Raw genomic sequence first — 27,417 nt, 5'->3', positions numbered from 1 at the left:
TAGTGTGTAAACACGCAGGAGACTTCAGTTAGTCACCTGGAGGAGAGACATGCGTAGTGCTCAAGAAGACAGAAATAGATAAACGGATATTTATTCTGGTACTGAGAGTGCACTATCATACCTAACAGCTGAAGTAAACTAAATGATACTCGAATTTATCTAAATAATACTCAAATTAATCTTCATTTTCAGTTGTTATTCAAGTATTATATACAGATGATAGCAAATTCCCATATCATTACACTACTCACCAGAAAATGCCTGCATTTCCAGATCACAGAGAATCTTTTTTCTTTCTTTTTTACTTTTACATCTAATCTAATTACAAATTTGCAAAGAGGTGCAAAATATGTTTTTATTATTAAAAATGGTAAAAGAAAAATGTGTTAGTTTTTACGTATCAAACAATGACATATAGCCTATAGTATGTCTAGACAAGAATGTCCTTAAAAAAGAAAAGCATATATGAATTCTAAATAATAAAGGAAGTGACATGCTCAAAAATAGGATAGGGTTCTGAAGGTTAAAGTTACATGCATTGATTGGGGATAAAAAAATATATTTCTGTAAATAATAATTGTAAGAATTTAATAATAGTTTTTATTTACCCTAATAAAAGTCCTTGAGGTATGATAGTAGGTGTAGTATTTGTTATAGATCACCTTCATCAAATCTAACTTTTGTAATAATGGATGAATGTCCAGTTTGATAGCATTTCCATTAAGACCTAACATATAGGTCTATATCTAATCTACATTATAGGCTTAAACAAACCCCAGTACACATGATACATTTATGGTAGCACTGTATACATTGTATGTTTCCCCACTATTAAAAGGTTACCAATGTAATCTTACTTACATGAACAGCACATGCTAGAAGTATGTAGACTGACTCCACACTTTTTCATTTTATGATACTACATTGGCAATAGCATATAACTACTCGTCCCTTAATGTCATGTTTAATTCATGAAGATTGCTACAGAGGTGTTGAATGTAAACGTTTTCCCCAGCTCTCTGACCCTGAGAAACACGAACCGCATGTCTGTAGCCCACAGAGACCTTCCCATGCTGGGCCTGCATGAATTCATTATCAACATTAGCAAAGTCAGTGATTCCACTCATTACAGCAGTCGACGCACTTTTAAACTGCTACCTTGTGAATAATGCCCAGTTTCATTTGTATCTCATTAATTAAATTTTTTCATTCATGCTCATAAGATAATGTGCTCTTACAAGTACTATTTTAGTAACATCACAACGGACCATAGTTCTAATTTGTTCACAGACAAAAAAGAGGCATAGATGCTTTGTTCTTCCATATGCCTCCAATGACATTGTGCCTTTTTATTCTCCTTGTCTTTCTCATGTAGATTCAGATCGGTGAACAAGAACGACATAATGTTATGAATTCGCTCCTGATTTGCTTGTGATCCCCCAGAGATACAGTGGGGTAATAAATGCCCATCAGGCTGGCATGACACTTTGGCCTTCTACATTTTCCTTGAAAACTGGCTTGCATGGAATGAAGGAAGAACGATTTATTAGGATTAACTTCCAAAAGCCCATAAATTATGCATGCGCTCCCTAAATTACCATTCAGCAGTGCTCTTGGGGCACACTGTGCTTCAGTGAGTCATTGTGGGTTTAGCTAAGCAGCCTGCTCTGTTTATTGTGTACCACAGACTTGTATGTAATCAGAACTTTGAGCATAGCACTGCAGTTGACTCTAGATTTTTGATCTACAACTGTGTGACATCAACCGTCAAAGTAAATAAATGGTTATAAATATGTTTTTGAAGCATTTGTCATTCCTTGTTATTAATGAAAAAGATAGTTCAGTTAGAAACTGTTTGTAACTTTGTTGGAGTTTCTACTGACTGATCTGCTGCCAACTTAAAGCTATTCAATTGCTGAGATCTTAGGGATGCAAGAAAGAAACCATAGCATGATGCATAAATTTGTGCCTCATCAATCTTCTCTTGCCTTCTTCCAGGCCTGAACAAGAAAGGAGAAAAGGAGACTGAGGATAGGATGTACCATTCTGTTGTGATTTGCATTCAGCTGTATCTCCCAAAAAACACTCAAGCTGCTAATTGATTCCTTATCAAGGACTCTCCAGGACCGATTGGATACAATGATAACTAATCAGCTCTCTTTACTCCTGCTGTTGTCCATCCTGGAGTGGAGCTCAGCCTTGCTCCGCCCAGTGCCTGGATTTAGCACAGCTGATAGGGATGGACGGACACTTCATCGTTCTAAACGTGGATGGATGTGGAATAGTTTCTTTCTCTTGGAGGAGTGGACCGGAAGTGGAAAGCAATATGTAGGCAAGGTAAGTTTGGTGATTAATCATTAATGGAAGCCAAATGCAAGACGTATGATGTCATTAAGTGCTAATATAAGATAACAAATTGGTACCTGTACATCAACATATTCAAGAGCTAGAGAGAAAGAAAAAAAAAACTGAATGCTTGATATAAAATAACAGCAAAACAGAGCAAATACAATAATATTTTAGAGAACTTACCTAACCTCCTGTGTTCTCTCTGTAGAGAAGTGAGCAGGAAAAAGCTATAACAACATCATTACATTACAAAGCACCATGCTAATAAAACTCATATGAACAAAATATCCATTTTATATATCCAAATATCCATCCATCCAATCCATTTTAGATGCAAGTCTCCATTAAGAACAAAGCCTTTGAATACACTTACAACATAGTATGAAAGCCAAAGCCATTCTATAATGTAACTTCCCAATATTTCACAGCTACAGAAAGGTGTGGTGAGCAGCACGCTGATAAAAATCACAATAGTGCAAGTGTTCCTCTCAGCCTGCATGGCATCAGATCAGAGTGAAGTGCTTGTCAAGCCACTGGCGTAAGAGCCGAGCTCCTAGACAACCATAATTTAGAAAGCAGCAGTTACAGTCCTGTGGGGGGAGGAGGGAAATGAGGATGACTGTTGGCAGCCAATTTTCTGTTGAGGAAGCTCACTTTCATCACTCCCTTCATCTTGCCCAAGTAAACAAGTGTCATGAGCAGGGGTTTGAGGGAGAGAGGGGCCCGTGAGCGCCAACTGATAGCATCTTGTCCTTTCACATCTATTAAGTGTGAATGCAGAGATCATTGGGTAACAAACTGAGAAAGAAATGAATGACGGTGATAAAGAAAACAATAACTCAAAAAAAGGGAGAAGAAAGAAATGCCCTCAACCATAGCGTCATTGTGTGGATGTGCTGAAGCAGTAAAGCAGTGCTGACTGGGACAAGTTCATCAGTAGAGGTAGTGTTATACTAATCAGTGGCCTGGCCTTCTTCCCAGTGTTTAGATGCTGCTATTTGTGCTCTCTCTCTCTCTCTCTCTCTCTCTCTCTCTCTCTGTCTCTCTCTCTCTCTCCGTCTCTGGAATTATAACAATCACATTGGGCTGGCCCTATTCTTGCAGACTGTCCAATCACATTCCCAAGAAAAGTACTAGAATAACAAAAGACTGCCATAAATACTAAGGATGGGGAAGGGAAATGTTTCAAAGATGATTCTAATCAGATGTGTTATAACTAATCCCATCAATTTCCATCAGTGTGTGCTAGTGAATGAGTTTGTCCATCTGTGTTAGGGCCTCTGTGCTGACCAATGAATAGGCACTTAAAAGCCCAGCAAGAACACATCAGGGCCATTGATGGTCTTTCTTATAAAGATAATTCACCAGCCATTGCCTAGTTCTTTGGGAGGCCATGTTTATTTATGGCCAATGGACCCTCCTTTCATATTTAAATCATAACAGTGGCTTTATTCAGACATGGTCTCATGCTTGCAAAATCAAAGCAATATGCACAGCTCAATTTGTATGAAAGGTTGGAGAGGTTAAGGTTCGAGACAGAGTTAGTCTTCTTATTTATTTCTTATGCTTTCATTCAAAATTTCCAGACTTTATTCAAATTTTAATTTGAAAATTCAAACATGTATTTTCAGTAGCGTGTATTGCAAATAAGTATATAATTTTGAGATTTGAATTCTGCTGCAAATTGTATGTTTGCATTTTTGTGAGGAACAATGTCCAATGGCAGCCAAAATTAAAACACAAATGCTTTCATTTGACATTTCATTTTCAATTTCAAATATGATTCTGCCATATTAAAATGTAATAGCAGATCTTCTATTTGATATTGATTTTTCATGTTCCAGTTTGGGCCAAAAAAAAGCCTTTGCAATACTGCCCTGTCTCTTTTCCATACCATCTCTGTTTGCAAACCCATTTGCTTTTTCCCTGTCAATGAAGTAGCCCTGTCAATTAAACACTGTAGGTAGGGCTTTGAAGCAACATTGCATGTTTTGGAAGAAGTGACTAAAAAGCATCTGTAGACAACAGTCATATATTTTTTGTAGGCATTGGCTGAGTTTTTTTTTATTTTATTTTTTTATCTGGCTCCAATGATGAAGCTTTATCTAAATGTTTCCAGATCTCCCAGGTCTTCCAATGGATCTCATCCATTGCCCTAGTCTTCCCTGGGTGACAGCCTTTTTGCACCCTGTAGCTTGCTCTTGTCGATGTATTTCCTTCACAATGAAAATGGAACATTAGGCTGGATTAACCTTGCATCAATGTAGCTTGTTGGCTGCAAGTGTGAGGCCTCCTGTCCCTTGCTGCACTAAGCTGGCCAACAGAGTTCTTTGTGCTGGAGTGTCACCTTTGCCTGCTGGGTTGCCTCTGAAGGTGTCCACATCTTCCCAGTTGACTAGGTGGAGGCCACAGTGGCTATTGTGAGACTCTGTCAGCATTATCTCCAGCCTTACCTTGGTGCACTTATACTCCACTATGAGACTGAAAATGGATAGTTCTAGGATGAATCTCATGATTCCCACTTCCAGATGCTGCCATGCTGTGGTTTATTCTAGCATAGTCTTGCATAGCTGGCATCATGAGAATAGTCCTGGACAAGGTTTGTGATGGTTTCAAACACCAAAGTAATGAAATGCAGCCCAGAGGAAGTTGTGGGGAACTTAGCCAAAGGCACTGGCAAGATCCAGAAACACCACATGGAGGTCTCTTCCATCCCTTTTGGCAGTCTGGATCTGATGCCAGATCATGGCTGTGTGTTCCAGGCACATGGAAAATCATGGATATCTTTATAGAGATAAATAAAGAGATTTCTTTCCAGGTAGTCCAAAAGCCTGTACGCCACCACGCTAAAGAATATGTTGCCTTCAACATTGACCAGCCTGGTCTGGTGAAACTGGCTGAGGTCAACAGAGTCCTTCTCCCTTGGGATTAGGATGCCGCCTGCTCTATGCCATGAAGTTGGGATCTCCTGTGTCTGCCATATCACCCTTGTCTGTCTCCAGCAAACTTGCAGTATGCCTGGTGCATTTCTGTAGGCCTCTATGGCCCATTTGGCCCTGGAGATTATGCAGATCTTGTCTGATGCATGGTTCTTTCTACTTCCCTCCACCTGGGAGGGCTGACATCTAGTTGGTATTTTGCTTAGTGAATTGGTGGCATGTCAGGTGGTAAGGTGACCCGCTCATGTCACCGCACGTCAGAAAAGGACCAGGTGATCTTCAAGGTCTGCAAGTGGGACTGAAAGTGTCCCAGATTTTTTTTTTTTGTCAAGAGGTCTTTTATGAGCTTGAAAGGATCTTAGCAGATGCTAACTCTTGCCTGCTCTTTCATACTGTGCTTTTTTTTCTCAAGTTCTTAGCTCTCCTCAATGTTGTGAGCCTGACCTTGATGTCATCCTTCAAAAGGTTAATGCCCTCCTTCTTCTCCTCTGTGGCCTTTCTACACTGCTTTTTCAGCTGCCTTTATGCTCTGACCAGTCATTCTATTGCCTACTTTTCCCTTTCTCTTCATTGTTCTAAAACATTCGACTCCATAGTTGTAGATCAGTTCTCCCATCATCTACAACTTCTTTAAAGTGGTGCTTCCAAGTGTCTCCAAGATGTGGCAGAAGTCAGTATTGACTTCCCTACACAAAGACTAAATAATGATTTCATCACTTTCTCTAAAATGTTGAATTTGATTGATGGAGCTAAAAAAATCAAATGCAAATAAGATTACAGAGTTATTTTATTTTCAGGTTTTTATGACTTTTGAGTTGTAATTGTGGACAAGAAAGTAACCTCAAATGGATGGACTGCTGCAACTTTTTCAATATGGCAGGATCACACCAGTTTAGACATTGAAAATGAAATGCATTTGCATTTTAATCTAGGAAGCCACTGTGCACAAAAATACATATTTGCACCTGGATTTGAATTCTATCTCAAATTATGCATGCTAATAAGGAAAATATATGTTTGAATTTTAATTTTCCTATTAGCATTTGTATATAAATAAAAAAAATAGAAATTAACAGCATTAAATGAATGTTCTTTATTCCTATAGCCGTTTAAAGACAAGAACAATCAATGAACATGTTTTAAAAATCATACAACACTCCCAGCACTCCAAAACAACACTTCATTCATTATGATTTCTTTTCACATGTTTATTAAGCACTGAACTCATATAAATCAATGTCAAACGGCCATTTAAAACCCAGATGAATAAAATTCAATATTCATAAGTATCCTGCTGTTGCCTCAGGAATTTGGTCATCCACTTAATGATTTAACGCTTGCTAAACCACAGAGAAGAGAATATCTCTGAATCTACTGGAGGTAAGCACAGATATTGAGGCCAACACAAAGTACACAGAAACTTTGACATGCCTTTCACTACACAGCAGAACAGCAAATCTGCAGTACTTTTTGTACTTGGCACTACATTGTCATTAGTCAGTAGAAGTACATAAGCAGTCAGACCCTAGTGAGTAGCAAGCCACTTTTAAGTGCTAGAACTTGGCGTGCAATTGGCCCCCTTTTGTGGCTGTGGTTTGATGCAAGGGCAGTAGCTCACACGCTGTTCCATCAGCACTATTGATGTGAACAAAATCCTATTAACCTTCCCAAGCCCTGTGATTCACTGGGTAAGTAAACAAGCTCGTACTCTTCAGTCTTCCCTTTGCCCTCATTCAGCTTCTCCTTACAAGGCCCTTCCTGTTCCTCCACACTTGACTTCTCTAGAGTCAGTTAGGAAAAGAACAATCAGTTAGGTTCTGCTAAACAGAGTTAATAATGATTGATTGCACTAATTATGGTGAGCAAAAGGGTTTAAGGGATTGTTTACTGTATGCAACAGAGAGAGTGTAAAGTTTGCTAAAGCTTGCTAAGTGTGGTTTATGAACTTCTTGGCATGAGGAACCATCCCTAGCTACCCTACAGCAAAACATGGTCTTGCTGTCAATGAAACAACAGCCATTTGATGGACAATTAACCTACTACCAAATGGAGCTTAGTAGATACATTTGCTAAAGAAGTAAAGTATATCTAATGGTCTATGGGAGCCTACTGCAATTTTAACTTCAAAATCAATTCTCCCTGCATTGACTGGCAATAAAAATCATACTGTAAAAAAAATAATGGTTTTTTTGATAGCTCACACTACAAAACTCTACAACAGAGGCAGATTCATTTCTTTACTGACAAATCCACAAGCACACTTCCATTTGCATACATATACACATCCTCTATTCATGCGTTCTAGACACCTGTTACTACTCATTAGCTAATTGTGTGGTTGATGATACATGATTTAGGTAAACAATTGTACACAAGTTAATGAAGTCACTTGAGCTTCAGTGCTGTGATTATAAAAATGTCATAGCAATACAATTATGCACATCAGCCTACACAACCACCTGGAATGATTCGTCAATTACAGCCACAGCAAAAATGTCTGTGTCTACTTTAGGATGAAGCATATGCATACTCTTATATACTATATCACCTAAAGTAACATAAGCACAAACTTCAGATCATTCTGTATTCACTGAAAGCAATCCCACAGACATTCTGGCAGACGATTTTGTACACACTTTTACAGACAATTTTTCAAGGTGTGAAAGCTATCTGAACGTGTATGCTGTTTGTCCCTATCCATTTAAATACCACATCAGTATTCAGGACAAGACAGGGGAGGTAATTGTCAATGTTCATGTGTTTTTTCAACCCTTTCCAACAAGGTGTTCTGCATAAGATGAAACACACTGTGAAAAATGCTGTATGAGGGAGTTTTCATAGGGGAAAAAATACAATATATATGGGCTGAGGTAGAATATGTATAATTTTGTAAAAAAAAAAAAAAAAAGGAGACTTAGATGGAGAGGGAACAGTGGTAAATTATGGCAGGTGTTTTGACAACAAAGAAAGAAAGATAGAAAGAATGAAATGAAGGCTAATGTGACTATACTACAAAACTATATATATATATATATATATCTCACTTGCAGCATTCATTGCCCATTATACATTATAGACAAAGGGTATCTGTTCATGTTGCCAATCTCACAAAGACTGCAGTGTCAGGCAAGAAGGACACTATTTTGTGCCAAAAAGTTTCACTGAGCAAATGAATTTGCAATCAGTATTCCTTGCCATGCCTTGCTTTCACTATGGTGTCTCTGAAATGTGGAGAGGGATTTCAGCTTGGGCAGAAAATCTGCATGGCCAAAACATAACTATGATATTTTTTTATGAATCACCGTAAACTGCCACTGTGTGGCTAGGGGATATTTTATTCTGAAATGTCTTTTAATTTGTCCCTAAAGCCTCAGAGGAGTCCTTTTTCTGGCCAGTAATTAGGACACCCCGTGTGTTCCTCTGAGGCTATGGAGAGCAGCCGAATGAAAAACATTGGCTACATTGTAGAAAAGAAACATCTGGAGAATTGTGATTTAGAAGCATTAGAAATGAAAAATACAAAGGGGATTGCAATCAATTAGTCCTGTTACTAACTGCAGTAATGGTACATTTTCAGGTTGGCATGCATGCATCTGGGCGTAGCCAACAGTCATTTTAGTGCATTAGTCCATAAAAAGAAAATTGACCAACAGTAGTAGAGAGAAAATTCAATTAAGTAGCCACGGTTGTTTATGTAATTATAGGGAGCATACATGGACTGTTTTTGGGTCTAAATATTTGCTTTTAGCTGATATGCTTATAAGCATCAGTGGGTTTTAGGGTCTAAAGCTTTATTTAAGTAATATAACTGCATTACTTTTACTATTTTGATCCATTCAGCATATACTATGACTATATTGATATATGTGCAACATAAGCAAGAAAATAAACACAGCATAGAAATTGTTAATTGCTAACAAGTGGATTACTAATTACATATAACATATACAGTATAATCCCTCACGGTTTTTACAAATGAACACAATCCAGCTTATATTAACAACTTATCAGTGCTGCTGCTTGCTGTTCAAGTCTGTGCTTACTGCAAAGAATAACACAATTATTTTATGTATATATCCCATAAGCCATTGCAGTCTGGTGTCTGTCAAATACCAATTATCCTACGCTCATGTGTGTTTGTGTGTTGATTTCATGCTGTCATCTGCTTTTGTTGTGTGCCTTTGTTGTAGATGGTGACATATGAGAGAGCTAGGCTGGATTGTAGGATTTTTCCGTAATAAAGGACACAGGACACTAATTTCAGGGCTGTCAGGGGATTTTTATTCAAAAGCTATGATGAAAATGGGATCTGCGTTAATATAGAAGCTCCTCCTGATCAAAACCCACATTAGTGCTCTTTCTCTGATTCTCTAATACCTTATTGTAATATGTTGTTTGTTGTCAAAGGTACCCTTTATTAGAACAAATCTGTAATTGCAGTGTGCAATTATGTTGTGGAGGGTTTTCACTCTTGCTTGGTGTGGTGGTGGTAGTGTGTGTGTCTGTATACATATATATATATATATATATATATATATATATATATATATATAAATCATGGACCCCCTGCCTATGCTTCATAGATCCTTGGGGGACCCTGGACCCCTCTTTGAGAGCCACCAATACTGTAAAAAAAACCAGTGCAGGTTTGAATACTATCTGTGTCATTTGCAGTTCATGGGAGTTTCCAGACACATAACTGCATTTAAACAGCTGTATATCAGCCAAAGTTGATTCAATTATAACTTAATTACTGATGTTAAAAATTAATTGAATTATTACATTAATTCACTATAATTTATAATTTGTCTTTGGTTCAGACCACATCACAATTGTTACATGTGTCTCTAGCAGTGTTCTCTAAAAAACTAGAAAATGTATATAATATCTGAAGTTATTAATATCTTTGTTGGCTTGTATGCTGTGACATTCTCCCTCCCTGTCTCCCTGTCACTCAGAAGAACATGGACCCATGATGAAGTGTGCATAAACATTTTCTTAATGCATGCATCTATGTGTGAATGTATTACTGCCTGTGCTAAAACCTCATCCCAACCATTTTCCCAAATTCATGACAGTTTCATTATTATTTGTTTACACATAAGACACTTATGTCTTAAAAAAAATAAAATAAGCAGAAAGAGGTTAATTACCAATTCTGCCCCTTGAGATATCACATCCTAGCTGCTGGAAATGCAGTTCAAACAAAGTAATATGTGTAGGTGTGTGTGTGCTTGTGTTTTCTTGTGTAACACTTGCTACTGCTGAAAACCACTGGCATTTTATTTTCTCCACCTAGCTAGTTATTTATTTATTTATTTATTTATTTAGTCTTTGCACAACTAGAATATTTATGTCTGTACTAAAACATACTGATTTTGAATGAGGAGAATCTGATCTTTTGTACAAAGCAGTTAACATGATCAATATCACAAATTTGCTTACATTTAAATACAAACCTAGAAAAAGTGCAGAATCTTGATTATAAAATATTAAAGTTATTGAACATTTACTTTGTTGTTTTAAGTATTTCAGAATTCTAAAACCCTTTGTTTATGTCCAATTTTAAAAAAATATTAAAAAAAAAATGTCAGATTTTCAATCTCAGACTTTTGGACCCCGTTGCATATATATATATATATATATATATATATATGCAACGGGGTCCAAAAGTCTGAGATTGAAAATCTGACATTTTTTTTATATATATTAATTGTGTTTGGTGTAAAAACTTACCAATGCAAGATTGAAAGTATTTTGGAAAAATAACAATCAAATTATTGTCAGGAACTCGATCCAGTTTCACACTCAAAAATATGGATGCATGCCCAGTACATTGAAGATGGTATGAGACAAAACTATCTATGTAGCAACACACAATTGGCAGGTTGAAAACAGGGACATTTTTTAATTTAATAATAATAATAATAATAATAATAATAAAACATGTACATTCACACACATAAACACACAAACAAGCCATTTACAGAAGAAGAGAGTGCATACATGCAAAAATACAGTATCTTAAATTTGCAATATCCTCGTCACAGCTAACAACTGTGCACGGTTTAATGGACAGCTAATGTAATTGCATGATTTGAAACAGTGATAGCATGTGGTGACACAATCCCTAAATGGAAGCATGAGCCACTCAAATTAGCCTATCGGCATCCTGATGTGGTTGCAGACGAAGAGAAAAAGGAGCACCCAATTATAGCCTGCAGTCAGCTGTAATTACTCTAATCATGAAACTGTGGCCTCCAATGATCCTTATACTACTAATATAATAGAGACAATGTTCCTTGTTTCTTATAGTACAGTGACTGATTTTATAAAATATTGAGGACAAACAGGACATAACAGTGTTGTCTAATGATTTTGGTACTGATCGCTTCTTTCTGATGGGACGTGTGTAGTTCCAGTGAAGTCCTCTTCAGGTAGCATCTTCAATCAAGATAAGAAGCACGGCAATCAGTTTGAGAGGTAGCCAGTGCACAACTACTCTTGTTGCTAAGAGACAGGTGCAAAAAAAGTTTTCCTTGGGAGAAACAAGTTTCTGTGTTCAAAACCAAAAATGGTTTTGAGTTAACATGTGGGTTATCTTGTTGACAGGAATTTGGCACATACTGCATGCTGTATAGATGCACAGTGATTATTATTATTATTATTATTATTTATTTTTCGAGGGCGGACTGTTAAGGCATTATTGAAATATCTCCTAAAATTTTTTTACCACAGTAGATGTTCTGCTGAAAGGTTGGTATGTTGAGCAGTAGCAACTGAATGAATGAATGAATGAATGAATACATAAATAAACCTGATTATACTATAGAGCATGGCTGTTATTATTTGCCATTAGCTAGATAAAGTTAATAATAGACTTCATACTAACATGCATGGCGCAGGACTACGACTCCCATCAGCCACTGCACATCACATGATCACACCACTCACGTTACATGACTGTTTGTACCTGATTCACGTTTATTCTGACTACAGGTTTTATATCAACTTACACAGGGACTTGTATAGCAGATACTCCACATAAACAGATTAAAATTCAGTGTGTAATTGTGGATATAGTGAAGTTTTCTGTAAGAAGACATTTATTTAACATTGTTGGAAGAAGTCTCAAGTGTCTGCACTTTGTGACAGTCAGAGGTAAAGCTGTAACTTTACATTTTCAGACACAAGAAAGTCTTTGGGACAGAGGGCTTTGCGAGTCCAGCTTTACATCGGGCTGCATCACACCACTGTGTCAGTGAATATTATCCTACAACAGCATGCCCTGCCATGTTTTATTCCTTATGTAATACACATTCAATGGGAAAAATGTTGCAATCATCACACAAGGCCTTTAGGTTATTCCTTGTATAATCACCAGATTTCATGCTACTGAAAAAATAATTTTGTGTGTGCTTTAGAAAATGCTGAAAAAGTTGCACTAAAAAAATTAGTAGAGATAGGGAACAATTCCGTACCCACACATGCAATTAACACATCATTTTTTTATTTTTAGCTTCATTCTGATATGGACACAGAGGATGGTTCTGTGAAGTATGTCCTTACTGGAGATGGAGCAGGCACAGTTTTTGAGATTGATGAAAACTCTGGTGATATCCATGCCACCAGAAGATTAGACAGAGAAGAGAAGTCCTCATACACACTCAGCGCTAAAGCGGTCAACAAAACATCTGGACACGTCCTGGAGAGGGCCTCAGAATTCATCATCAAAATCCATGACATCAACGATAACGAGCCAAAGTTCAGTAAGGACACTTATGTGGCCAGCGTACCTGAGATGTCCAATGTTGGTAAGTTCAAACATTATTTTGTTGTGACACACTTGTGCAACAGCAGCTGGCAAGTTCTGACTGTTTTGTAATGAGACTTTTTTGCTGATTCTGGCACTGCCTGCTTCAGAGGTTTCTGTGATCTACTTAAAGTGAAGTACATCTTATTCAATAAGAAGTAACGCCTCAACAGCCCCATTGAATTCTAACATCAGCTATCCCCTCTACTTACTGGATTTCACTTTTGAATTCAGGTGCCTTTATAAACCGTCCTTACACCATGTGAAATAAAATTGCATGTCTACAATAAAAATTCTACATAATCAGATTGCTCATAGACTTTTGACTACTTAAAAATGTATTTTCCAACAGAAAAAATGGTACGTCTCTCACTGGAGGCTCACGAAACATATAGAATAAACACATTTTCGTCATGAAACTAGAATCTAGCATCTAGAATACAAACATTTTCATAGCATTAAATGATACAATGTTCCCTGGTAAGTGCTGGAATTTGTAGGTCTAATTATATTTATTTCTCTTGTTGTCATTAAAAGGTATGAAGAACATTCAACCTTAGATAATTAAAAGAAAATGACTTCATCCTGTTTTAATTAATCCTATTATCGTCAATGATTTTTTACACCTATTAAGAAACAGACTGAATAAATGTAGATGAATGCACCAAAGCATGTGGAAATCCATTACTTGTTCTGAAGCCCCAAATTAGCCTGTGGCTTTATCTCAAATAAATCAAAGCTCATTTGCAGATGAGACAATGCATGACAAAGTGTTTTGAATAGAAGTTTAGGGTTAGAATAACATAGTCATTGTTGATATTAATGATATCATGGCTGACAAACAAATCTGCACTCAAGAAAATTAATCTAAGTGAAATGAGTCATGGCAGGTTTGTGACAGTACAAGGATTTTCAGCTCCTTAAACTTAGTGAGCTGCATAAATTGAAGGCTTAAACTCTAGCAATATGTGGAAATTAGTGCACTGCAGAGTGATAAACGTATTTTATATTGCAATGAATAACTTTTGTTCATTAATTTAACAAATGATGAAACAGTTTCATACACATGAATTTTTAGAATCGGAATGGACTATGTAGTGTTTCAGTGTTTCATGATTTGGTTTAACATCACTCTATCTTTTTAACATCACTCTATCTGCAAAACGTGACTTTTATGTAATGGGTCACATGTAGTAGAAGTTGGAGGTAAAAGTAACACTCTTAATGGATCTTTTTCCAGCTTCCTGGGGCTCTTACACTTGAAATCCTAAGACTCTTTTCCAACAAGCCCACGCTCTCCCTTTCATTTGTCTATTTCTCCATGGGCTTTGGAGTTACATCATACACAGCACCTCTAAATGGGACACTGCACTTATAAGCCAACTCGTTTTCCTCCCTCCTCTCATCCCTCTCCATGCAGAGCGGATTCAAACGCACAGCATGTGTTGAGTCAAGAGGTCATGGGTGGCACTTGCGTTTAAGCCGAACAAACCGGCCATGTGTTGTGAACGTGCTCTCTGTTAATCAGGCCTGGCCATCCGTGAAGTGTGAGCCTCTGCTCGCTCCATGTTTTCCCAGCACCATCGGAGAGCGACAGATGTTTTTGAGTTCATTAGTATTCTCCAAGCTGGGCCGAAAGTGAACACCACTCAATGGAGGTCTTGAAGATGCCAAGGACAACATGGATGGGTGGGAGACACCATGTGCACACCTTTCTAAGCAAGATCGAAGAGCTGGGTCACCTTTAAAAATTATTCAAAAGTGGGAAGAAATGTTTGTAATACATGAATACAGAGAGACAGAGTGACTGATTCAGAGACCATTTGGATGATTATGATGAGTTTTGATTGTCGCATTAAAACAAATCTTTTTTTATTCAATTTTTCAATTCATTTTTAATAATATTTAATCTTTCAGACATAACAGCTTGATTAATTTTTACTGGTCAAACAAAATTACCATTAGGTCGCAGAAAACCAAACAAAGCTGTATTCAAAGAAGAATTTGTATTTCTGTTTGACAGGCTATTTATACTATTAATGTTAGCATTTTTTCACTCTTAGTATAATATCTAGATGAAACATTAATTTAAAGCAATTATACTACGTTGAATGGGGAAGGAAACTAAAAATGTCATCCTATCATAAATTGAGATAGCCTACTTTTGGTTTAATTAGGCTAATTATAATTCTTTGAGCAGATCAGACTATGTTACTCTGGTTTCATGATCCCTAGCTAGAGAGAGCATGAAAAAGGATGAGATGACCCAGTAGTACTAGACGGATGGAATTTTGACTATCAAAGAAAAGTTCATCACATAGTAGTGGGAAGGTAATTATGAGATTATGAATCAGATATTAAACACCATGATATAAGCTGATCAGGGATAAAAGAGCAAATGATCTAGCAGTGTCTGGCCTTCATCACTGGTCACACTGGGGGGTGCACACATTTACATGTTTTAATTATAACTCAGAGGGTGTGCACATGCCGGCATAGTGCCACCAAGATGTGTTTTTATGAAGAAGAACGGCTAAGTTCTTCTTCTTTTTCTTCTTCTTCTTCTTAGTCATAATTATAGTAGTAGTAGTATACGTTATTTTCTGATATGAAAATTGGGACATGATGATTTGCTATGTGAACTATTTTGAAAATTTTGTTTCATTGAATCTTTCTCTCCTCTTTTTTCCCTTTTCCCAGGTGCATTTGTGATGAGAGTAACTGCTACAGATGCCGATGATGAATCTTATGGAAACAGTGCTAAGCTTGTGTACAGCATACTACAAGGACAGCCGTACTTCTCTGTGGAACCTGAAACAGGTAAATACACCACAAGATTGGATGTTGAAAAGTAATTTTAATAACATTCATTTGTTTTTTGTCTATTTAATAAAATCCATTTTACTACTTCCATTTCCACAGTATACCAGCTGCACATATTTCTGTTTTCTACATGGAATCAGTAGTAATACTCACTTCCATAGCAATGTCCTTTCATCCCTTGAGCTTGTGCTGTGATGTTAGGCGGTCATGCTACTCAGAGCATTTTCTACCTAAGTGAACAAGTTATTCTGGGTCACCGTATTGAAAGCAGTGCAGTACAGCTATGGGCTAATGCAACTGTATGAGAAATCCAATTTGAGCATTGCACTGCGTGGTTGCATTCTGCCTTTTATAACCCATTTAGATGCTTGAAATGCAGAATGTTTACCCATTCACCTTAGACTCATTCCTCTGTCAGCCTAAATCACATCCCAGTGTCTTAACAGGGAATGACTGTACCTGAATATAGAGCTACACTGAAAAAAAAAAATGAGTGCGTGGTCGGTCAGATTTAAGAAAAATATTACCAATGGTTTATATAAAAATATTTCTGTGGTCTTTGGTTTATATAAAAATATATTTCTCATCAAAACATGATTTCAGTGCTTATGTTTGACCTAATTTAAAAAATGTTTCTAATTACAAGACTGAATTATGTAAAGTGAGCATGATCAATTCACATAGTACAGGTACTATAACTATGTATTTAAATTAACATAGCTAAAATGTGTGTGGTAGAATAGTGCAGTGGTAATGTAGCTGTTGTAGAATGCCAGCAGCCTGGTTTTGATCCTCAGTTCAGGTGAGAGTATGGATTTAATTAGCTTTTTTTAGTGTAGATATCAGCAGGAAAGACCTGCTTAAGCTGCGTGAGCTGAGTGAATGAAAACCAGTAAACTTGGGCAATCAACTTACCCAAACACATCTTAAAAGAGATTAATCAGATTCATACACAACATAAATTAAATATTACAACCTGCATCTACACAAAATGACATGAATGACCAACTATCAGTGATAGTCAGAATGTTTAAATCTCATTTTGAATATGCTCTTTCTGTAACAACACATTTGGTAAATGTTGTCACATATTTAAATTAATACTTAAAATGTTTGAATATTTGGTTTAATTTTGCACTTTCTTGTCAACTAAAATGCTATTATTGACTAAAATTAGATGCCATTTTAGCTAGAGAAAATTTGACAAATTTAATGAATATGACATGACAAACTATTGACAAAATTTAAATGATATTTTTGTCAAAAGACAAAAATTATGACTAAAACTGTCTAAACACAAAAAAGCTAAGCAAAATAAAACCAAGTGCTACAGTAATGCATGTGTTTATGCACATTTATAAATTAAATTAATATAAATCAAATTCACATGCCAAAAATGTAAAAATACTATTAATGACTGAATTATTAATGTTTTATCGGCATGTGCGCAGTACAGGTATTGTACAATAAACTTGAATTACACTGAAAAAATGGAATGTGTGGTCGGTTAGATTTAAGAAAAAATGTTATGTATGGTTTACGTATGTATGTACGATAACAAATTATGTTAATGTACCTCAATTCAATCATGTGGAACCGATGTATGCATTTGAATTAAGTAAATTCAAAGAGATTTTTTTTTTCAGTGTAGAGACAGTCTGTCTGCTGTTGAGAAACTAAATCACACATTAAAACATATAAGCAAAATTCAATGCAACAGGCATGACAGTCCTATTACTAGATACAGCTAATGTAGTTGATGGATGATCTGTTTTATTCAATCAGGTTTCACTCTAAGCCAATATGCTTTCTATCTAAATCAATGTGAAATCATTATGCCAGACTAAAAAAATCTACAGTGTTGCTAGGGATTTGCAGTAAAACAAAGTTTGATAGTTATTATATAAAAGTCCTTCTGCTGCTGTAGTAGCTTGGTCATGGCAAACAACATATTTTAATATTAAAAGCTCTCATATGGGTGAAGAGTATTTACCATATTTACAGCTCAGTAGAGCCTTTCAAAGTGCTTTAATTAAACATAAGCAAAATCCATAGACATTTAAGTGGATATGTCAAATGCATATCAAAACATATTCTATAAGGTTGCATAAGGTAATATTGTTTTCTTGAGCTCATGATTAAGTATCTCTCAATTATATGATTCATGAAAGAATGTGTAGCCTTTGCAGAGAGCCCATTTTATTCAGTAATTCAGTAATTGTTCAGTAATTGATGACATCACCAAATTTTGTATTGAATAAACTTTAATTGAATTATTTGATACCTAAATGTATAATACTACCATTTTATTTTACTTATGTCAATGAAACAAATAATAAATAAATAAATAAATAAATAAATAAATAAATAAATAAATAAATAAATAAATAAATAAATAAATAGGTCCTAACAAATCAACAAACTTTTAGTTTAATAGCTCAGTGTCATACACAATAAAAGTCTACACACCCCTGATAAAATTGCAGGACTTTGTGATGTAAAATTTGAAACCAAGATAAACCCTGTCAGATCATTCTTCACCTTTAATGTAATATACTGTAGCAATGATTTGGCATTTCCCTCTTCCTTGCAAAAATGCTTCAGATCTATCAAATTCCTGTGCACAGCCCTCTTCAAGTCATTCCACTGATTTTCAAAAGGATTCAGATCAGGGCTCTGACTGGCCCATTCCACAATGCTGATCTGCTTCTGAAGCCATTCCTTTGTTTTTGCTTTGGGTCATTATCATTTTCTTCATCTTCAGCTGTCTAACAGAGGTCTGTGGTTCAGACAGTTCAGAGCTTTTGTGCCAAAGGATTGGTATTTGGAGCTATCCATGGTTCCCGCTATCTTGACTACAGCCCCACTCCCAGCTGAAGAGATGCGGCACCATGGTACATCTAACGTTTTTAAAAGTGAGATCCTGTACAGGCTTTGTAAGCATTTTGTGGACCATGACAGCAGTCAGATGAAACCAAGAAGATGTGAAGAAAACCCTACAGAAACAGCTGATCTTTATTTGGAGTTAATTAGAATCACTTCATTGATGACAGCCATATAATTACTTTTGAACATGACTTTGAATGTGATTGGTTCATTCTGAACACTCTGTTCATTCTGTTTGCTTTACACTACACACTGCTAACTAGCTGGCTAATTTAATTCACAAAGTGAACAGTGGTGATAACTTGGCAAAAAAGTGGGGGTGAACCATACCCATATTCTGGGAGCTGTTTCAGAAGAAAAAAAAGATGAATTATTGCATCACTCAATGATTGGTAGATTTAGACATTTTAGAGAAAAGCCTAAATGAATCTAATATTGTAAAACAAATAAAATGGGCTGTCAATTGCTTTAACTCTTGTCTCCATGAAAAAAAAAGTGCAGTGTTGACTTAAGCGCAGTGTTAAGGGATTTGTATGGATCCATTTGGAGCAGTAAGGGAGAGCCTTACGGAGTTTTACATCAGTAGCTACCTTGGGCTCTGGGTTGGGATAAATCATTGCATCAGTGAACCCCCTCTTAGTTGTACATGGAATTTGATGCAGGACTCAGAGTTCACATCAGCCAACAATGTTTTCAAAGGCATGGTAAAACAAATCTGATGGGTGGGTAAAGATATAACAATATGCTACACTCTGTTTTCATCCAAGGGACAAACTGAGACACGCTGCTGCACTAGACCCTGGCAACCCAAAGGGTTTATTAAATAAGGTCTGGTATGGCATCCAGTTACATTTTGTATGTAGTAGCCTCGCTGTAGTAATACCTTAGCAAAATTCCACCCAAAAGCAAAAGCCCTCTACCTGCAGCCCAAAGAACAACTGTTCTCAACAGTATCATCTGGTATACCGCTATTCCTTTGGGAGTGAATCATCTGGCTCAAATGCTGCCCAGAATGTGCAAGGAGGGCAGGACTCAATCATACACTAACCACAGTCTGAGAGCCACTGCAATTCAAAAATTGTCTGATGCAGGGCTGGAAGCAAGGGAGATTATGGCAGTGAGTAAGCACACGTATGTTAGCCGTTTTTCCCCTTAAAAACCTATAGAATAGCTAATGTAAATCTTTGTAAAAAAAAAAAAAATCAGATTTTAAATGTAAAGTTTTTTGTAGGTCAGAGAGCTTGCTAAAATCCTCCTGGAGACCATCCCTTGAAAATGTTGGAATAGATAATGAATAGAAAAATCAGATGCACCTTTAAAAGGAATGTAAAAATCAATCTGGGCCCAACAGGCAGTAAGCTAGTCAGTGAGTCGCTATGCTAGCATGGCAACACGCAAAGCTGTTTCCAACTGTGGCTTCTTCGGGATTTATTTCCATAATCGGCTAATATTTGATCACATTTTGTATAAATTATGTGTTACTTGATATTAATTTCTTGTTTGTTGAACTGTTGTATAACAGCAATATTGCACGTTATCCTGAATACCGGCACAGCTGCGATTACAACAGTTCTTCAGTATAACCGCACTTTTTCAGCACTTTTATACAACAGTTCTTCAGTGTAACATGTGATATTGCTTAAATGTTGTGCATAAATAGTCCAAGTTGCAATTACTTCATCAAGCACTGCAAATTCATTTTTATCATGCTCATTATAAAATGATGAACTAAAAGTACATCAACAGAAACCAGAAGCTTAGGCAAGGGTTAAAAGGCTGTGTTCTAAAATCCTGTTATTTCCTTTGTTTTGGTATTATGTGCCAACAGCTAATTCTGCACACAGTTGTGTCCATGAGATACTAAATTGATGTCATGAAGCTAATCTAATCATGATGTTATTTGGAGTATTTTATTTAGTTCACAACAGGTGAACCCTTTGTGGAATTCAGGTGTGTAATTACACACATGTTGTAAGTAGTCATATTTCCATATTTAATACACAATTTTAAGCATTAAATCTATATAGTTTTAATAGATGGATTTGGATTACTACAAAATGGAAAATAAGTATGTTCTGATAATGAAGTTACATGCCAGATAATACAAAATGTCAGATAGAACCTATCAATGCTAAGGTCATAATATCCATGCATTTTTTTTCCATCAGGTGTGATAAGGACAGCTCTGCCCAATATGATACGAGAGAACAGGGAACACTACCAGGTGGTAATCCAGGCTAAGGACATGGCAGGACAGATGGGTGGTCTCTCAGGGACTGCTACAGTCAATATCACACTGCTGGATGTCAACAACAGCCCTCCTCGCTTCCCTCATAGTAAGTTCCTGCTTTTACATGCTGTACATGTGAACATCATTATTAAGAAAAAATCAAAGTCACTGCATTGAGTTGGGTTAAACGTAATCCTTTGTAGAGACCTTTGTAAAGCTTGTGTGCATTCTCCATTTGACCTTCCTGTAAACAACCCTTAGAGTCAAGATGCATAAGAATGTTTTCATGTCCTACATATAGTACCTTGAGTAAGTATCAATCAGGGTTTGATTATTTTTAAAAAATGAATATTTTTTAATCATTATAAAACAATAGAAAGAATATGCCACAACCACGACTGCCTAGAGGAGGCCGTCTACCAAAAGTCAGTGACCGGGGAAGGAGGGCATTAGCCAGAGAAACAACCAAGAGACTAAGAGTAACTTTGCAGGACCTGGAGAGATCCAAAATTTGGATGAGAGAAGCTGATCACAGAACCTTAAGCTAGAGACTCCACAAAACTTTATGAAAGAATTTTGACAAGAAAGCCATTAGCCATTTGGAATTTGCCAAGAGCCATGATGGAAGACTCAGAAGACATGTGGAAAAATGGTTCTCTGGTCAGATGAGACCACTTTGATGTATGTATGTATATATATTAAATCAAACTGTAAAAATCCAGTCCAGAGAAAGGTTGTAAACACTACAACACTACATTTTTTTCCAGTTCCAGGTTATAACATGACAAAATGTAGAAAAGTTCAAGGGAGTAAATACTTATGCAAGGCACATTATATCTCTGTAGGACACATTTACATGCTTGTCATGAAAACTTCAAATATGAAAAAAATAGATATTTCTAATGGAAGTAGACATTAAATATGTATGTGTATGTGTGTAAGAGAGTGATAGAGAAAGAAGAATAGAGAGGGCAATAGAGCTTCTTTTAGTTTGATAATCCCTCTTTTTGCTACACTCTTAAATCCAGTGCATGAGGCAACAGCAGAAAGACATAAGCCTAGGAATAAAATAGGCATATACATGAAAACTCCAGTGGTTCATTGGAGCTAAAATTCTATTAAACAATAACCATACAGGGGCAGCTTTGTGTCTCCCCTGAGACGTGGGTAAACAAATAGACAAATGCACTCTGCAGTGGCAGAGAGAACAAAAGGTTCACTCAAGCACCTGGATGTTTACTCAATTTACTCACTTCCCTCGTTCCTTCCCAAGGTGCATACCATCTCTCCACGGCCGAGTCAGCTGAAGTGGGATCTTCTGTTGGCCGGATAAAAGCAAATGATGCAGATGCGGGGGAGAATGCCGAAATGTGGTACAGCATTTTGGATGGTGATGGACAGGATGTATTCAGTATCATCACAGATGGAACTACTCAGGAAGGGGTGATCATAATCAAGAAGGTGAATGGAGAGATATCACATGTTTCAAACATCTGAATCCTGTGAATTGCTATAATCCAATCCAGTACTAAGGACCCACCTTCCACTATTCTCTAGGGATAAGATAATATTACTATGACGCTACACAGTGATAATGGAATTATAATGTCCCAAAATAAATTGAGATATTTTGTCTATAAACAGAACATCCCTTAAATTTTGATACAATATTTCAAAGTATGATATGCAACCATCGTATTATATATTGTAATATATACTGTAAAATTACTGAAGTTTTTTATTGTATATCCAAATAACTCAACATTTGCATTGCAATAGTTGTTCTCTTCAAAGCAAGATATTATGATTTACTGAAAAATAAATTATTGTACTGTACAGTTATCCTATTTTTTATACCTTTTATACCCATGCTCTTTGCATGGTTTTTTTTTTTTTTTCATTCCCAACCCTGCACCAGCCCAAATTCACACACTCATCTGCATACTCATGCATTTGGAGTTACAGGTGCTGAGAAAGTAATCCCTTCAATCAAAGCCATCATGTCCTATTAACTTTACAAAGATGCTTAATTCTATTCACTGCCAAAGACTCCTTTATTCCCTTTTGTATAGTATAGGGATCTATTGGGGTTGTTAAGCCAGCCTTAACCTTAGCCTTAGCTCTCTCTCTCTCTCTCTCTCTCTCTCCCTGTAGGGACAGGCTTTCAAGAAGCTGAGGCCATTATCCAAATCCTATTGTTAAAATACGAATTAGAGATAGATACAGAGGTACAAAAGTTAAAAAAAAGCCTTGAGTTTCTAATCTACATGCAATTTAAATGATGTATTAAGGCCAGTCCTTGGCAAATTAACGAAAAAAAGATACTCCACATAGAAGAAAAGGGGAATGATAAGCAAGAGCACAACATAGTAGATCAGTTTTAAATGAGAAAAGTTCAAGTCCAGCAGAAGCTAAAAGATAACAGTAATGCACCTTTCTGGCCAAAGCTGAAAAGACCAAAAGAAGGATTTTAGAACCAAACTTTATTCAGATCGCCCATATTTTAACTGCTTCTTTGCTCATCAGCCTCTAGATTATGAAAGCAAGAGGATGTACTCACTGCGTGTTCAGGTGACGAACACACACCTGGATCGGCGATTTGAACATCTGGGTCCGTTTAGCGACACAGCTACAGTCAGGATCGCAGTTACAGATGTGGATGAACCACCTGTTTTTGGTCGGACCCATTATATCTTTGAGGTGGACGAGGACACACTGCCTGGTAGTCCTGTAGGAACTGTAAGTGCCCGTGACCCTGATGCTGCCAATCACCTGGTCAAGTAAGTGATGGATGAAACTTTTCTAAATGGAATATTTATTTATTTATTTATTTATTTATTTATTTATTTTAATAGCATTATTGTATATATCTCACCATTGACCTGTTTAGTCTATTCAATTTTAGACAACAAAGCTTTTTCAAGCACAACACTGGTAACTCATTTTCTCTGTGCTAGATAACATGTTAACATGTTTAATTACATAACACTAGATACAAATGTGCCGACATTACCAACTAAGAAATTCCTAGGAGAAATTTACTACAAAAACCCTAGTGCATGTTAGTGGCAAGCCAAAGTAAGAAAACAGACACATCTTCCACTTCATAATTAGAAGTGCCTCCATTTTTTTTTTTTTTTACCAACCAAAGGGTCCACAGTCCCACCCACTTGGCTCACAAGGCAGAAGATTGTGAAGTTAAATTTTACTTAGATAAAGTTGGTGTGAAGTGAAAGTAACCACTACCAGAAGCAAAAATATGCCTTTGTCTACCTTTTTGGCGAATTGGCTTTTTTTGCCAGGTGAATTTTATTTGTGTTTGGTCTGACCACTGCTTTACCTGAAAAAGCAGAAGAGCATAGTTTTCAGGTGTCCCCCTTTATTGCTAAATGCTTCAGCTAATCCGTAGATGCTGGCACCTCTGTAGATAACAGTATTTGAAAATATTTATAAGCAACTATTTTTTATTTGCTTAAAAATTATTCATTCACTCCTACTGCTGCTCTTAACAAAAGATGTTATTACAATTCACAAAATTGTCCTCTAAACCCAAAAGGTATCCAGCCATAATGTGAGGTTCTGCAGCACAGCATTCACTAAAGCATTGTTTTGTATGTGTGAAGGTTTGCTATATTCAGTTACAGATGAAGCTGGTATAGTTAAAAGCTGGGCTACCAGACTAAAAAATAAACTGTCAGCTCTGTCAGAACCAAAAGATGCCACACCAAAAATGTAGCAAAACACCAAATATGTAGATTTAATATGCAGAATGTGAGTATAGTAACACATTAAAAGGTGACATGTAATGCTCCATCATAATGGCTCCTCTTATCACATTGTGATCTTTCTGCTTGGTTAAATCAAATTTCAGCTTTAAGCTTTTCATCTTCGTTTACTTATCTGTATGTGGCTGTATTGTCTTTGTATGCATATCATTGGAAAGGTGAAAGAAAAGCAAATTATTCATGAATTCTCTGCTGGTAATTTTCCTAAGGAAGTTGAGTGGCATGAGTACAGACATTGTTTATTCCAATATTCTCATGCACCACCAGTTTGAATTCCTTCCAACTTCTGTAAGTCACAAACGTGATTTGAAAGAGCCTGCATTGTTTTTGTTCTAATATACACTCACAGACACACACACACACACACACGGTCTGGAATGCAGAAAGCTGTCACTCTGGTTCTCTACAACACATCGTACTACACTGCACATTTAAATGTCACCAGAATATATAAGTTGACATTGATAAATGGGTCTAAAATGAGGGATTTCCTTGCTTTCCTTCCTGACAACAAAAGAAATAGGATAGTCAGAGTGATCAGCAGTTGAGCTCTTTCAAATGAGACCTAACAAAATGTCACCTTATTAAAGCACAGTCGCTCCCAGGTGAAAAGATTTCCATTTAATCATAGCTACCTAATACATCCAGCTGAGAATATAATCAACAAATATATTGGGTAAATAAATTATTCAACAAATCCATAAATGTCATTGAATACTACGGAAAATTACTGAAGGACCTATATTTTTGGGAAACAGTAACTAGCTCAGCTGAAACACTCTTAGCTGCTTTGCTTTTAACATTGATTTAGCCAGTAACATATTTTGTTCTAATTGGCAAGTCAAACTGTATATATTCCAGCATTTATGAATAATAAACTAGTGCCTAAGTGTTTATTTGGCTGCTTCCCAAATGCAGGCCTTGTTCAGGGTCATTAGTAATAACTATATGATGAACACTGCTTGCCTGCACTAAAGCCTAAAACTGTGTGTGCTTTCTCCCTCTGCTGGCCCATAATTACTCTTCTTCTGGCCTGTATTCGATATGGGTATTCTTCTCTGCAGATACACCATCGATCGACACACAGACCTAGAGAGGCTGTTTAATATTGACTCCAACAATGGCACCATCAGCACACTGCAAACTCTGGACAGGGAGACGTCCAAATGGCACAATATCTCCGTCCTGGCCACCGAAATCAGTGAGCACAGCTTTCTTACTTTAATGGCAGAGTTGTTATGAAATTTACACGAACATGCTTATCTAAGAGAACAAGCAAGGTTTTACATTGTTTTCTGTTTTAGCACATTTTCATTTGAGTTGGGCTTATTACAAATGAACAAACAACAATGCCTCCAATTTGCCAATAATTTGTCAATTGCTGATTTTTTTTTTTTTTTTGGAATTAATGAAAATTAAATTACACCTTTAAAATCTTATTTTCTCAACATTCATAATTCAGGCAATCACTAGGGGTGGAACACAATGCTCCATCTGTATCTGTTTACTGCCCCAAATATCCATACTTGTATCTATATCTAAATTTATCTATATATTTATCTGTTGTAATCTGGGTACTGTTTCATACACAGTGTATATACAAAATATATCTCTTACATATATTTGTATGCATATTATAGTTGTTCTATTATAACCTAGTCTAATATAATTCATATTGTTATCTGCATATATATAGAGTATATAATAATAGAGTATTGTGCAAACGTCTTGGATCCCTAACGTTGTTACAGATTTTTATTTTATGACTTCTACATTATCGAGTCAGTACAAAAACATTTTAGATTTCCAAACATTAGTTTTCCAGCACAAAATTAAATGTTACAGAAAAATGTTTGCATGTCAGTAAAGAAAGCAGAATATTATGTAAGAGACCACTTTTTAGACAAAAAAAACCATAATGAAGGCTGCTGGATTTTGCTGCAAAATTAAGAAGCAAGTGCGACAGTCAACGTCTCCAGAACAACTATAGCTGGTTCTGCAAGATGCTCAGTAAAACTTACAGCTCATTTCTTTATGAAACTACCCAAATTGTTGCGAAGGGTCTTCACACCAAATATGGACTTTGTTTCATTTATTACTGTTTACTGCTCTTTTTTAAATTTAGAAACATCTAATTTCATTATTTTTGAAGGCATCTTTGCTCTACAGCATTTCTTTGCATTTGCCTAAGACTTTTGCACAGTGCAACACACACACACACACACACACACACATACACACACATTAATCTTGTCTTTTGGCAAAAAAGAATAATGCACAAACTGTTCATATTTGTATTTGTTTCTGTTTAGAACATATCTGTACAGTTAAAAAAAATCATATTCTGTCACATCACTAATATAATTAGTATTTCAGAATATTATTATTTCATATACAAGAGACTTAAAAAAGGTGTAATATAAAATATGTTGAACAAATCAGGGACATGATCAAGGAACAGAACACCGTAATATGTTAGCATGGCATCAAAGGCTTGACCTTAAAGACAATAGGGTTTATAAAAAAATGTTTTTTTTACAGATGAGATGAAAATTAGTATCAGAGTGATGGAAAAAGAAAAAGCACACCAAG

At 36.3% G+C, this 27,417-nt stretch overlaps 1 protein-coding gene across 2 annotated transcripts in view; it reads left to right on the top strand.

Annotated features, from left to right (window-relative positions):
• LOC113527542 (cadherin-10) overlaps positions 1 to 27,417 on the top strand; it is a 40,598-nt gene that overhangs the window by 4,673 nt on the left and 8,508 nt on the right. For both annotated transcript variants that reach the window (XM_026915469.3, XM_026915468.3), the window contains 7 exons: positions 1,999 to 2,337; positions 12,808 to 13,102; positions 15,802 to 15,921; positions 20,979 to 21,146; positions 22,314 to 22,501; positions 23,567 to 23,820; positions 25,890 to 26,026. In XM_026915469.3, coding sequence (XP_026771270.1) covers positions 2,140 to 2,337; positions 12,808 to 13,102; positions 15,802 to 15,921; positions 20,979 to 21,146; positions 22,314 to 22,501; positions 23,567 to 23,820; positions 25,890 to 26,026 — 1,360 coding nt within the window. In that variant the 5' untranslated portion in view covers positions 1,999 to 2,139. The remainder of the gene's footprint in view (positions 1 to 1,998; positions 2,338 to 12,807; positions 13,103 to 15,801; positions 15,922 to 20,978; positions 21,147 to 22,313; positions 22,502 to 23,566; positions 23,821 to 25,889; positions 26,027 to 27,417) is intronic.

Source organism: Pangasianodon hypophthalmus, chromosome 12, assembly GCF_027358585.1.
Source record: "Pangasianodon hypophthalmus isolate fPanHyp1 chromosome 12, fPanHyp1.pri, whole genome shotgun sequence".
NCBI lineage: Eukaryota > Metazoa > Chordata > Actinopteri > Siluriformes > Pangasiidae > Pangasianodon > Pangasianodon hypophthalmus.
Note: the sequence above shows the minus strand (reverse complement) of the source record. Positions and strands in the feature narration are given on the sequence as shown.